The 14686-nt window shown below is 53.4% G+C and overlaps 3 protein-coding genes across 3 annotated transcripts; all 3 read right to left on the bottom strand.

The window, feature by feature from the left end:
* Positions 1 to 1284: 1284 nt before the first annotated feature.
* On the bottom strand, positions 1285 to 5442 carry BESB_046960 (GMC oxidoreductase; the record flags this gene model as incomplete). The annotated part of the gene is made up of 8 exons (XM_029363147.1): positions 1285 to 1574; positions 1763 to 2348; positions 2573 to 2876; positions 2995 to 3237; positions 3424 to 3805; positions 4003 to 4423; positions 4542 to 4813; positions 4989 to 5442. 8 exons carry the CDS (start codon positions 5440 to 5442, stop codon positions 1285 to 1287), a joined length of 2952 nt encoding a protein of 983 aa, XP_029220513.1.
* A 1115-nt stretch (positions 5443 to 6557) lies between these two features.
* Positions 6558 to 7964, bottom strand: BESB_046950 (ribosomal protein RPS15; the record flags this gene model as incomplete). Its single annotated transcript, XM_029363146.1, has 3 exons — positions 6558 to 6671; positions 6853 to 7188; positions 7962 to 7964. 3 exons carry the CDS (start codon positions 7962 to 7964, stop codon positions 6558 to 6560), a joined length of 453 nt encoding a protein of 150 aa, XP_029220512.1.
* A 1571-nt stretch (positions 7965 to 9535) lies between these two features.
* Positions 9536 to 13059, bottom strand: BESB_046940 (leucine rich repeat-containing protein; the record flags this gene model as incomplete). The annotated part of the gene is made up of 5 exons (XM_029363145.1): positions 9536 to 9704; positions 10086 to 10298; positions 10958 to 11098; positions 11461 to 11534; positions 11932 to 13059. 5 exons carry the CDS (start codon positions 13057 to 13059, stop codon positions 9536 to 9538), a joined length of 1725 nt encoding a protein of 574 aa, XP_029220511.1.
* Positions 13060 to 14686: the final 1627 nt, after the last annotated feature.

Here is a 14686-nt window from a genome sequence, read left to right as displayed (position 1 = left end):
AACTGAATGTTTAAAAAGCAAGTGGGTCAGCCGATCTGTCGGAGGACGCAACTTCGTGAAGCTCGGCTACATAGTTCATCCAAGGACATGAGACAGACACTGAAAGAGACGTTTGCTGCACGCCTGAAAAAATATAGGAGGAAGAATTTGAATTGGACGGTCTCCGCTCTAGAACGCTTGCACGGACGAAGACAGTCCGTTCTGTTGGGGATGCAACTTGGGGATAGTCATTTCCTGGGAGGGGGCGGGGGGTCATGTATACTCGCTTCCAGTGGCGACGTTCCTGTGTGTGTTGGTCTGGAGGGATCCAGGATAGCGAGGCCGCGTGAATCTCTTGTTGAGAAACAAATGTTTTCGACGTGGCATTGGATAGAACAGCCCGCGCTGTGATATATGTGAATGCAGGAGTTTCAAAGAAAGGTTCTTCCCGTCGTCGACGGCGGAAAAACAAAGAGTTCTCGGGGTTGCAGAAGGCGAATGTCCGTCTGGCTTGGGGCGGATGCGTCTATTTGCTTCGCACGTCTGTACTCACGGTAGTTACTCTTTGATGCAGAAGGGAGGTGTGTTAGACAGTTACCACTGCAATGATCTTTAGCAGCAGTCACTGGCCTGCCATACGCTACATCTTCCTGTGGAAGTGGGCAGCTGGCGAAGTCTCCAACGCTAGCGCACCGCGACCCAGCTAGAGGCGGCAGCATGAAAATATCAGTCTGTCTCACGAACTTCGGGGTGCTGCTCCGCTTCATCCTCCGTTTTCTCCCCCCCCCCCCCCCCCCCCCCCCCCCGCCTCCGCGGCGTATCGTTCTGTATCACGACCGAGCTCGAGGTGAAAAAGCGAGCGCATGATGCCACAATTCAGAGTCGTTGACTGGGTATCGGAGTTTAAGTATTTTTGCACGCCATTAGGTAGGCGCATATCAGGTAGGGGCAGTACCCGCCTAGTACTCTCCGACAGACTGACCGCCAAGTGGAATAGCATTGTTACTCGTTGTATGCCTGCACTGAAGCGGAGGTCGTCTATGTGTACTGTTGGAACTCTGGCTTGGGGATGTAATGGCATATCATCTGCTATCACTTCATTGTAGTACCACGTATGTATACCCACGTGAACTTCCCCTTAGAACCCCTGCGATATCGTATTTGAATGAAAACGAACAAAACACAGTGAGGGTAAAGTACTAAGAAGCCTGCTGTATACTGTCTACACAAACAATACAAACGACATGAAAGCGGCGAGATACGCACCCCGTACGACGAAAAACATTGTCTCCGGTGCACCGTGCGTTAGATCACCTCCGACAAGAATTCACTGGGTGAGCTCGACGTCATTTGACGCCGCCACTCGTCGAGCTTTCCAAGGCCGATGTAGCGCCCCATCATCTCGAGTGTCGCGGTAGGGTTCATCCGGGTAACTTTTGACAGTGCGGAGGCGTCGGCGATTGACAGGCCGTCAACGCCAATGACGTTGAAGTTTTGGTCAACAACTTCTCCCATTTTTGATGTCCCGTGTAAGTGCCAGAGACTTGTCATGAACGCAAAGACAAACTCTGCGACTTCCTCTGGATGATCCGTGCCTACAGAGCAATCCACGCATTGGCATATGGGTTCGCGACTGCATGACACCGCCCGACGATTGGCGGTACTCGTTCCAGTGGATCTCTAGATGCACGTGAGCACCGCGAAACGCGCATTGGAGGAATGTTTAATGGATCCACTGATGCCGAGGAGGCAGATGACTGAGAAAACTTGTTGCAAGACTTACGTGGCAAGATCGGAGGGTAAGAGGCTTGCCATTGGTCCCTGTTAGAACCGGGCCGAAACCTGTTCGACCAGAATCGGCCAAAGGCCTCGGGATCCTCAGTGGGTGACAGTTCTCCTGCGCCGCTGGGCAGCTCCGTAGAACCCTCACTGTCTTCCCTGGAACCTGTGCCACACATGCCGCTGTAGAAGTGATACGGGTCCTTGAAGGAGCAGCTTTCCAAAGTTCCGTGGGGGGGCGGTGCCTCGCTCCCATCGCAAGTGGCATCGCACACATCCTTGTCTTTCTTTTTTACATCACCTCGCGCCAGAGACTCTTTCCGGAGCTCAGATAAGATCTTCTTCCAGTCAACACGTGAGGTGTCTGCCTCTGTTTTGACTCTTCCAGCTGTAGGCAGTGGTTGAGTTTGTCGTAGCATGGCCTCCACTTTATCCTGTTTTTCCTGAATTGCTGCTAAGCCCTTAACATATCTGTCGAAGTTCTCCTGTGAAATCTCGATGCCATCATCAGCCTCATCTGAAACTTGCGGTGCGTCGAGGGGGACCACAGTACGGTTACCGGGTAGGAGCAGCTCCAAGTTTTGCCGGATCTGAGAACGGGTGAGCGAAGACAAGGCATGGTTCGAGAACCCATACGACCGGGCATGACCGATATGCAGGTCTGGCGTCTCGACTAAGCATTTGATGAGCACTAACGCTGAGACAAGTGAGAAATGTTGGTTTTGTCATCTTCAAAAACAGCTCCGCGGGTCATGAAGATTAGAGCCCCCTTTCTGAGACCGCTTCCGGCAAGAACAACAGTAATACAACTTACCTCATGGAGACCGGGACCATGGAAGATTTCGCCGATAGCTTCCTGCCCGACTCGAGCGACAAGGTCTAATACCCCGCTCATGATTTGGACAGGGCAGGATTTAAGGGAGATTGGCTCAACGACTCCCCTCCACACCGGAGCCTTAAGAGCCTCCAGCAAGTTTTGCATTCCGCGAATGGCATCAAATATCTCCTGTTCGTCCTTCAAGTAGTTAAGCTCTACCTCCACCTCCCCCCGTTCATCAAGCGCGACGTATCCGCTCGACTTCGGCTCGGACGTAAAATAAAACGGCGCGCTACCTCGTCTGAGGGGAGGCACACGCAGCGGGTCCATACTCATCAACAAAGTGGCCCCGGTTTGCGAACGGTGACAGTGGATCCAGCTGGAAGCTCGTTCTTTGTTAAACCTCTAGTTATACGTACCTGAAGCAGTTTACCATCGGCTCGATGGTGGCGCAAATCGGAAGGTAATCATGCATGTGCTCCACCAGTGGGCGGTGTCGGGCACAGTATGTCATGATCTCAAAGGCCTTGTCCACCAATGGATGATGACGGAATGCGGGAGGGAAGATGTAGCGGGTACCCAAGATCACACCCTCGGTGATGTTGCCGCCGTACAATTCTTCAGCAACCGCCAAAGTGCATTTGAGCGACCGGTCCCCAATCCTGCCAAACACCAGCGAGAATGAACATATGCATGAACTGATCACACTAGTGCGCGCCTGCACGAGCGCCGAACGACAAGCAAGGGGCTCACAGCAAAGAACAATGCTATGAAGGCGTTACGAAAGTGATTGTCACGCAGGTATTCGTACAGCTGCAGATGCTTTCTCTGTCCGTGTAACCTCTTACTTGAAGTCGTCGCAGTCAGGCCCCAGCTTCGCAACACCAGTTGCCTCACAAATTCTCGATGGGTGGTAGGCTGGGGATGAGTTCTTCTCGACAGTAAATAAATTGATAGGAATAAACATCCGATCCCTCAGGTTCTTCCCCACAGCTGGAAGCTCTTTCACTGGTGGTACTGATATCTTCTTGAGCTGCTCGCGAGAGCCAATCCCCGAGCGCATAAGTAAGAGCGGCGTATGTATTGCACCCGCGGATAAAGTGATTTCCCCGTTTTTCCCTACACATGCGCGCTTTATTATCTTTGATTCCTCGGGATCCGTCTTGGAGTAGAACATCAAGGCTGCTTTGGCGCGCTTCAGCAGGTAGTACGCCTGAGCTTTCCAGCCAACTGGGAGAACAAATGGTCGCAGATCACCGAACATGGAAACTCTTCAATGCGAGCGCGATCGTGCCACACGTATTTCCGCAGGTGTTGCACCTGCTCCTAAGGCAGAAAGTTCTGCGGCAGGCAAGCAATTGTGTTTCTACGTGTTATCCCAGGTCTGGCTGGCCTCCACTTCTCAGGGTATCATAAGTTTGGCTTACTGAACCCTGTGGAGATTGTATTCATTGTGCCGAGAGTTTGCTGATCCTCAAACGCTGTCTTCCGGTAGTCGATGCAGACAGCTCGTGGCACGGCGCCACTTGCGTCAAACCGCACCCGCTGGACAGCGTGCTCCGTGAGAACCGTGAGATTCGCGTTGCGCACCTTGCCTTTGTCCGGACCGAGCAACGTGTCGCTGGCCATTCTGAAGTCGCCTTCATCATGGTTGAAAAAAGAACCGCCACCCCAAATGTATCCCATGCGAAACCGATATCCTGTGGGTAATGGCCCGCCTGTGTAAGCGCGCCCTGCAGGAGTCCAAGGAGTGTAGCCGCGGCTAAGGAGGGCCTTTGTCCACGCAGTTCCGAAACGCGCATCCTGTGGCATTGGAAAATAGTTCTGCCGACTGAGCCACTCGTATGCCTGAACACAAACGCCTCATAAGACTCCCCGGCGCGAGTAAAAACTCACACGGCTTGGTACGGATTGATGTGTGCCTCAAAACCCGCGCAAGCGTTTTTCGCCCAGTCAATCTGCTTACTTCAGCAACACGGTCCATCTTCCAGTTGTAGCCGTAGGCTTGATTCAGATACTCAAAAAATTCTTTCTCCTCCTCAATGACAATGGCCATGTTGATACTCGTCCCACCACCCATGATGTTAGCAGTGTTAGTTCGTATGCCCTGAGTAGTGACGATAGCCTGGCTGATGTCCTCATCTTGGATGGCCCGTCCTGCACCGTTGATTGTCATTGCGTTTGGAGTCCTTGAGAAGCTCCTCTCTTTCCCCCTCTCTATTAAAAGCACCCGCTTGCCTGCAAACAAAACCCAAACACGGCCGCTGTGGCATATAACATCATGGGGCACTGCTTCCTGACTAGAAAGCCCGCTCTCGACGACAATGCAACTTCATTCGATCCGCACATACGTCCTCTTTGTTACATTGTAGATTCCTGTAGGTACGACTGGCGATGTTGATAACGAGCTCACCTCCCTCGGAGAGTGTACGCGCGAGCGGGCAACCTGTGGCTCCGCAGCCGACGACGATGTGGTCGAACAGCGTAGTGCACTCGTGATCCAAATGAGCAGCAGGATTACAGAAAGACCCGGGAGCCAAGCGATCATCTTCAGCGCCCACCAAGTAGAGAAGCCAGTTTAGAGGATTCAGAATGCTGAGAAATTTCCTGGCAGCTCTTACTGAAGCAACTAAGAGGGCTTCTTCCATTTGAAAACCTCCGTCCAATCCGCTACTGCCAGGTAGTATTGCAGCGCGGACATCGTCATGTTGAGCCATTTCATTTGCCGGGATCACCGGCGATTCGGCGCCAAGGGCCGCTCCGTGACAATACGCCGTGCACAAACATAATGCGAATAATACAACAGAGCGGCTTAGAGGGAACGGTTCGAGCAGGCTAGCGCGATGCGAGTTGCTTGAATCTGCCATTGATTCTTCGGCCGAGCGTCTTCTGTCTGCCTCACGTCCTGGTATAACACTGCATATAGTACTTGCTAGACGGGGTACGAATAACGGTGTGGCACCCCAGGCTATTTTGATGTGAACCGAGATACCTCGCCAAAGTGCGATTAAAGTAAATTGTCGACGAAAATACAGGTCGCGTGGTGCGATATAGGGCATCGAGACGCTAGAGTACTAATGAAACAAACGCAGATTCTGCTGCACAGTCGATGCCGAGCGGTGGTGTCCCCGCGGTCCCCCACGCTCGTCTGCTCCTTGATACTTCTTGCTTTTCGGCTACCTGCCGGTATTGCTTTGGCTAGTCTATGGCGATAGCCTGAAAAAATTTTGCGAAAGACGAAGCATCTTGCAGTCAGACGCGTGATGCCGATACGATGTGTTTTCCCCTTCCGTGTTCGGTCCCTCGACGGCTACGGTAGATACGAGCAGCGTCGCTGTCCCATACGCAACGATACAGAACTTTACGCTGTATGAGTCAACGCAGCAAGTACATGCGACCGGACGACTGACCAGCACACAACGTAGCACATCTAGACGGGGACCTTTTCGTATTATGCAGGGCTAGAAGCAATCCCATGGGCAGCCGGTGGTTTGCTATCACTAAGCCACCTCAGTAATCTCTCTGGACGATCTCTCTGCTACGCCCTTTTTATCTGGCAAACCGGCTTAGGTCAGCTAGGCGACGACAGCCCTTTAAAGAAAAATGAGACAGCTGCTCTCGTGTTCAATCTATACGCTACGAGCGTGGTGCGTCTCTACCATACACCCAGCCCGCCCGCGACGGGAAGTACGGATCGTTTTGCTAACGCCCGTTACGTGGGGAGACGACTACGGGGATTCTTGGCAGGTCTCGCCACACAGGAAAAGCTTAGTACAGTGTTTACTCAGAAAGGCATGTGCGCGTTACGGAGAGGTGCACACTTGCCACATCATCGCTCGGACACCAGCACTGTTGGCCGCTTCCATTTTTCCCACGCAGACGACGGAAGCACAGCGAACAGACAGACGGAAGATAGGTACCACAGCCACAAAAAGAAAGGCAAGCCGTCCTTCTCACGACTGGCATGCGACCCTCTGGATGTCTATTTCAGAGGAATGAAACGAGACGAGTGGGTCGCTCCAATGCCAGGCTTTCCGTGACGCACGGGCTTGTAGGAAATGGAGAACTCGCCAAGGTAGTAGCCGACCATCTCAGGCTGTAGCAACAGATACCACATATACGGTAGTCTCCACACATTATGGCCACAAGCTCCTCACCATGCAAGAACTGGACAGTTCCTCGATGCACGACATCAAGCAACCTAACAAATATGCTACCACTAACATGAAAGAGACCACGGAGCTTCATAAATGAACTCATAGCTTTTGTGCGCTTACCTTGATTTCGACGTTGATGAACTGCTTGCCGTTGTACACGCCAACGACAGAGCCAATCATTTCGGGGACAACAACCAAATCACGTAGATGGGTGTTAACGGGCTCGGGCTTCTCGCCGTACGCGCAGTTCTTCTTGGAGATCCTGAGCTTCTTCATCAGAGTCGTCGCTTTGCGCTTGATGCCTCTCTGGAACTTGCGACGCTGGCGGGAGCGGAACAACTCAAGAAGATCCTCCATTTTCAAGTCAAGGAGCTTGTCCAGCTCAATGCCGCGGTAGGAGAACGTACGGAACGTACGCCTCTTGGGCTGATTAGCCGCTGCATCTGCTCCATCCGCCTGCACACGCACGCAAAAACAAACGGGGCCGCTTTATGCCTTGTCGGTTCCAGCTTGCCCTATCGCTCCGGGCCTGTGAAGCCATGGTCCGACAGCTATATTGGATCACGCTGGAGACCTCGGTACGACGCTTCTCCAGGAATGCATGGACTACCACAACTGGAGTACCAGCCTACATATGCGAGCAGGAACCCATTCCCACTTAGGCGCGTCGTCCCCCACCTTGCCGTGCCACTACGTATCTGAGGTGGTACAGAAAATCGGGTCAGAGCCATAACAACCCTCCCCGAGGACAGGAAAAATGTGGTGTCAACACCATCGCCCAACCGGCAACATATTAGGGCAGGCGACGGCCTGCCGACCCGCCCAGGTTAACAAGATGAACTCATGTGCGTTAAAGGTCGCATCAGACCTCCAGGCTGGAGCGCGCCCTGCCTGCTGTCATGACGCCCATCCAAAATTGTTCATGACCCAAGGAAACTCGAGGTGGTGAGTCCCGTTCACTCGACTACAAAACGCCGGCTGTACCACGCAGTCCAACGGCATTGACTGCATGCATGGCGCCTCCTGAGGCAGGTCCAACAAATACGGGAAAAAAAGCCATTGGGCCTCACTCCAGCACCGCCAGCGCTTGTAATTCGCTTGCCCAAGCCTTTAGACAAAAAAAGATGGCGAAAAAAGGGAAAACACGGAAGCCCCACACGTCAGCGCTCTACGCACGGGAACCACACGGGTTCTTCCTTCGCCGACACATCCGGCAGCCTTGTGCTTACCATCTTGAGAAGATGAATGTGACCGAGCCTCACGGAAAAAGACAAACCAAGCGTCCAACAAAGTGGGAAAAATGGAAGCTTCTTCCGTCAGCGGCAAAGGAACACTGCCCAAATCGAGGCCGCATCAGTGCCACGTACGCACAGGAACATACGCCAGTAGGCGCCTGACAGGCCACGCCCTTTGGAGTTTGCATGCGTGCGATGATCTTGCTTGTTGGGGGGTGCGAGGGAGCAGTGGAGCAACCTCGCCTCGGGCTATGCCGCGGCCTATCTGCGGGGGCGCGCCCCTTGAACCTCGTCACCGTGGCATCTTTACAGCACTACTGAGGGGTCCGACGACCTTCTTGCGAGGGACCTCGATTCAGAGGATTGAATCTAGCGGGGCTTGAGTGGCTGCAGTTTAGGGTTTAGGGTAACACTACAAGCCGTTGCAACTGTCCAGTGCGAACAAAAAGGGCTTGGGAGCGCTGACGGGAGACCAGTGTGTTTCACCACATTAATCTCGTGTGGCAAAATCGCTCCGAGTCGGCTGAGTGAAACGGGCGAGGAATTCAGCTCGAACGAGGAGCTAGATCGAAGGGAACCTGCTTCCCGATCGCTTCGCGGTAGCACGTCCAGTAACACGATGTGAAGTCACGCGAACCTGGTCACACTGGGCGTCGAACTCGTCCGCACCTCTTGGCAACCCGAAAACTCTCGGGCTGCCGCGACGCGTAAGAACGTGCGAGCCGCTATCAGTGTAACGGGGCGGTCCCTCGCCATTGATTGCATGTCACGGACGGTACGCAGGATGAGATTCTGTGGTCCACTGCCACTGGGCCCAGAAATCTGTCGCGTGGCTTTCTGCGGCTGTTTGCATAGCCGGATTTCTAGCTTGTAGTTGTGCCCCCCGTGCAAGTTGGCCTCACAACGAGAGTATGCTGTTCGCGAGGAAAGCCGTAACCATTTCCACCGAACCCACGGTAATATGGTAGTGTTGTTTTGCCATGATCTGCACTGAAGGACATTCTACGGTGCCCAGCGCAAAACGGAAGTTCCGCTCCACTGGGTGTCCATTACAGTGACCAGAAACATTCAAAGGTATTTGTGCAGAGGTAATCTGGCCCAATAGAGTTCAGACTTCGCAGGAGGAGACTAGTTTCCCCAGCCGTTCAAGAGAGTCTCTCTTTTTCGGCCGTCCCGTTGTCGAGGGAAGGCATACATCCTTGTGAGTCTGTCGCCTTCAGTGGTGATGCTCCAAAGGTGGCAAGGCTGGGGCGCTACTCAACTGGTCGAGGCTTCCAAGAAATGCCAGTATTCGCGTGTAGTTGGACCAACAGTGCCCTTCATCTTCCACTAAGGCGATGGCTACACTGGATGATATAAGATGGCACAACGCCAAACCCTCAGTTACTACGAGTGTCAAGTTCGTCATGCTGAGACACCCTCATAGCGTGCACGCATTCGCTCACGTGGTGCCATGCAGTACGCTGGCCAACCACACAACCGCAAAAAGGCTCTCACTGAAGAGCCTACTCCGGCAGAGAAGCGGCCATTTGTTATGCGGAGAGTTGAACTCCCGGCGCGCTGTGGACTCACGGGGTTGCGTTATTACACACAAGCGTTCTGGCGTCAACTTCATACGTCTTGAAGTCTGTCTGCAGAGGAACAACGCGAGGTGTTTCTGGCCCAGTTAGCTTGCTGAAAGCTGCAGCGCTTTTGGAATCGAAGTCGTTCACCGCCAACGTAACCTGACGAAGGCAGCTACGCAGAGGTAGCATGCAGGAAAAGGGCAGTGCCATGCTGCAGCGAAAGCTGTCTTCTGTTCAGGATATGTTCCTCCCTCGACAGGCAGCTTGACAGATGCGCAAGACGAATGGCACAAGCCGTGTGTTCGAAATCATGAACCAGATCGAAAAGTGCGAAAGTGGCCACCGATCCGGAATGTATCGCCGTCATAAGGTGCTGATCCCCTCGTCAACTCGTACTGAGGACATCACAGCAGCCAGGTGTGCCTGTTTTCTCTCCTGGCGTATTTCTGACTGAACTGCGAGTACTAATAAACAAGACTACGCCCAGATTCGCAGGCGGCACCGCAGCCCCGATGGCCCAGAGGGCTCGCGAGCGATAGCGTAGGGGTCTCACCAATTGGCTAACAGGGCTTCAGCCAAATCCACCAGCCCTAGCGGAGATATGCCGTTGTTGTTCAAGTGAAGGCACTCCAATCTGTGGTTTTCTCTGATACCGGTTGCCAAATATCGCGCTCCGTGTCCTCCTAATCTGTTGCAGTCGAGATTCAGAACCTGTATCGGCGTGTTGGCTCGAAGGAGGTCGCAGATGGCCTTCGCGCCGAAGAAGCTGTGCGCAGGAGGGCACTGATCGACCGGAACAAAATAGTTTGCGCACCCCTAACAGCCAGTGAGAGACGTGCTTCGGGCCTGGCAGCTCCCACCGTATAAAAGTGTGGAGCGCCCTGAGACCCCGCGGGTGTTCACCAGGCAATACACGCTAAACACGTTCCACACGGGTGCAGGCGGGAGGCGGCGCAAGCGTGAGTTCTAGTACAAGAAGGAGAATATTTCTGCTAATACATCAGTGAGAGATGCTGTGCTGGACCCCATCTCGTAGCAGCAAGGCACCCTTGAGATGCTAGCTCTAGTTTTCCTTCCAAGCCACTAGCTGAATCGCAGCAGTATTCTTTAATCACCTCGAATGTATACTGATTAGATTAAAGGAAGCTGAGATATAGGTGGACATCTCCCAAACACGTGACTTGCGAACTGAAGATAGCCCGTGTGCTCCTTCCCGCCGGGTGGTCTTTCGAGCCGTAACAAAACTACCACTTTCTCGAGGCCCAAGACATTACGGGAAGACAGTAACTCGTAAGAAGATAACATGAAGGCCGTTCTGGGCAACCATCAGGCATGACCTGATGGCTGAATGAAAGTGCATCGGCGGGCATCCGATTCTGAACTGTTCGCACGTCCACATGCTGTGACTTTGAAAACGCTCCTTACGTAATCTGGTTGCAGGAGAGGTCGAGCTTTGTGAGGGCCTTATTCTGCTTGAGGAAGGGCACGAGCACCTTGATTCCTTGGTCCTTCACACCTTGTTTTGCTAGACACAGGTTGGTCAGTTTGTTATTGACTGCAACCATGCTGCGTACGACGCAGAAGAGAATCGCTATGCATCACTTGCGAGAGTGCCGACACCTATGTGCGGATCTATGGACAGTGACTGTTACATCATGCACTGATATCTGTCCAGAATGCTGTGCATGAACCCAGGTTGGTTTCCCACATGCGACGTACAACCCGAGTGAAGAAGTGTTTGGTTACTTGCGACTGCTCTGCGTGCATGTCGATGGAAAGCCGCCGCAGCATTCCCCACAAAACGACATCGTGGCGCTTTTGAACATGGGGTTCCGGCATTACTACATGGCAGCGTCCCACCGTGGCGGCAGTGTCCAACTTCCCAGCCTCTCTTGTTAAAGTAATGATACGCTTGGACGACGACTAACCTCCCCCAATGAAAGCAGTGGTCTGGCTGTACGGCGATTTTTGCCAAGTTTGCGATGCTCAAGTTCTCAACTGTCTGCAGCATCCAGTCCCTAAGCACACAAAGCTCCTCTTCCTATTAAATCAGCATCAGCACTTGGCCTCTGCGCGAGAAACAGTAAATTACTCGAGCATGAACGACAGAGAATGCCTGTCTCCAGGGCATACATGTCGTAACCGATTCTGAAGACGCAGAAAATCGATGTAGTATTGCCTCTTCTTGGCAGCTTAAGCGCCTTGGAATCCGGACTGCGGAAGTGTGGCAGCCACAGTGTGGCCTTCCTAGGACGATCGACTAGACTATCGGTCTCGGTGTAATGCCTACGTACTACAGTCTACGCGTGTGAAAGACTCCAAACACATGAGGGAATCCTAACGGGATGCGGACGCTATTTCGAAAAATTAGTGGGCGCATCGCCAAGAGAACCACTCACTCGATTCTGCTCTTTGAGGGCGGTGGCGATAGCGATAAGACCATTCCAGTCGATCTGGCATGAGTCAACGCTCAGCCGCTTGAGGCTTTGGTTGATTCGGAGCCATTTCGCCAAAGCAATAGCTCCATTGCAGCCTATCGGGTTGAGGCTCATATCCAGATCCTCGATGGTTGAGCACCTGATGAGGCCTTCGACAAGCTTACCTGCCCCTTCACTCCCAATGTTATTCGCGCGCAAGTTCAATGAGCGCAGCACGGGGCACTCTGCTACAAGAGTAGACAGAGAGAATGCTCCATCGTCGGACAAGTTGTTATACGAAAAGTTGAGGGAGCGCAGCTGTGGTCCACATCGCACCAAAGTTAGCACTGCAGGTATCACTCCGAGGTCATCTAGGCGTTGACAAAACACAGGTTTCACGTTGCCAGGACAATCGACGTCCGTGATAGTGGATGGGCATCGGTGCACCGATGTCGCAGCAATCGGGTCAGATGCTTCGAACGCTCGAAGAAGAAGAGGGTTTGGTGACACCTCATATTCACGGCACAGCCGGCGATACATAGACGTGATTGTCTCAGTTGCTTCTACCTTCGGGAAATGAGCTCGCTCAACGTACGTAGGACGTAGCGCCCGGGATGCTCTGCTCTGAGCTGTCGCTTGCTCCGCGTTCGCGGGAACACCCGCTTCTGCCAGGGTACGGGTTATGAGGGGCAGACTTTTTGGGGCGCAGGTCACTGTTGGTTCTCCTCCAGAGCGGTCGGGCCACAGGCCACAACATCCACCCTGTCTGACATTTTGGCATTGACCGCCCCTGTCGTGCTTCAGCATGGAGCAAGAAACTACATCACCTTGTGGGTCAACCAGCGAGGCGATATCTGAATCGCATGTCGCACCTGAAAGTGATTTTGGAGTCAAGTCGCCCTGGACGAAACTGCCCGTATCCCGTACACGGTGGTCCTTAGAAAATGCTGGAGAGTTCCCCGGATAACCAACTGTAGCACCGCATCCCTCTTCCGACTTGGTATGCCCAGCAGTGTCGTTGGCGTCGTCCCCGTCGATCCGCGCCCCGCCGAGCCCGTTCAGCTGGGCCTCCATCGTATCGTCTGTCTCACAGACAGGAGACAGGTGCATTCGCCTAGCGGCGTTCCCTAGAGAAAGTACCAGCCTTGTAATACACAGGAAATAAGTGAAGTGGCGATTGTTTTTGTCAGAAGTTTATGCAGCCCAAAACTTCGTCCCATGGATTTTGGCAGGGGATCCCGTGCATGCGGGCTACCGTTGGGGCTTGATACAATCCTCTACGAGCCCTACAGGCTGCGTCTGCGGAACAGATAGTGGCAGTGGGGGGTGACACGGGGACTCCAAATATGGAACCGTTCCACTTCGAAGGTTCACGTTGATGGGCACTTCACGGTTGTCACTCCATCATTAATCACAAGAGCAGGCTGACTCTGCTGACTCTTGCCATAGTGGCTCTCGAGGCGGAACTTCAGAGAGCTCGCCCGTGGGTGCTCAGAACAGCAAACAGAAGACGCGACTTCATGACTATAAGAGAACCAGACATGACAGCAAACACCTATCTATGTAAGACAAGGGGAACTTACCACGCGCATGTTCGACGACAGCCATACTTGATGAAGTGCTCGACTTCCGGCAATGCCGAATACTTGCCGGATGCCCTTAACTAAAATGCTTCTTAACTTTCGTGTCGGAAGACAAGGCCCCCAAGGCGACAGCCGGTGGGACAAGCAAGTGAGTGAAGCTGAATGTTAGCCGTTAAGGGTCGCATGCCGGCGCTTCTCCGTTATGCCAACTTTCGTTGGTTCGGTAGACAGGCGAGGTGACGCCGAGACATACTTTTGTGGTGCTGCTATCGGCGATTGCCACGCCAGTCGAGTTTCGCAACTTACCGAAAGACATCCACCGCACAAAATTCCTCGTCTTACCACCCAAATGGTCGTCTGTGTACTTGGGCTACGGATGCATATGTATGTTTGGAACAGTGCCTCCCGCCAACACAGCAGCAGGCTTTGTCTGTCACAGCCGCTCGCGGGGCAAAGAGATTCACTTGCTTTGCTCCCCCGCGCGCGTGTTCGACTAACTTATACTAGTTTCGATGAACGTGCCGCGGATTTGTCGAACATGACACCTGCCAGATTGAAGCAGCAGCTGCACTCGCAACCACTCAAAGCTGTTTCGTTGCTGTGCTGTAGGTCATGCTGTCCGTCCGCGAAGGAATGGTACCGGGGCTAGTACCGCGGTCCTTTACATTTAGTGTTCTGCGGGGAACAGAAACACGGCGGTTTCGGACCGAGCGGCGCTCATGCAGGAATTACGAAGTGCGCTTAGCACTCGTGATGCCTCTTCGAGCGCGCGACTCCCTTCTCCACGCTGCGGACACCCTATGCTGAAGTGGACACGCACTCGTTAAACGTTAGCGAATGCAGAAGAAAGAAAGATGAATCTACCCTGGTGCCAGCGCAGCCACTCGCAATCCCCTCACCATCATAGCCGGCACACGCTGACCTGGCTCTTTCGGCCATCTTGCTGTGACACGCAGTATCTTAGTTTTGACATTGGGGACATCAGATGCAGTTTTGCGGGGCCACTACTCTCACAGTGCCGCATGCGGACACTGCTTCACTGCGAAGAGCCTTTCCAGGCCAGTGGGCACGCTCGAAAGCGTCGAGAATACTACGCGAACATACCGCAGATGTCTGAATGCAGCCCATGCAATGGCGTACTGTTTCGTCGGAGC

This window comes from Besnoitia besnoiti, chromosome III (genome assembly GCF_002563875.1).
Source record: "Besnoitia besnoiti strain Bb-Ger1 chromosome III, whole genome shotgun sequence".
Lineage (NCBI taxonomy): Eukaryota > Apicomplexa > Conoidasida > Eucoccidiorida > Sarcocystidae > Besnoitia > Besnoitia besnoiti.
Note: the sequence above shows the minus strand (reverse complement) of the source record. Positions and strands in the feature narration are given on the sequence as shown.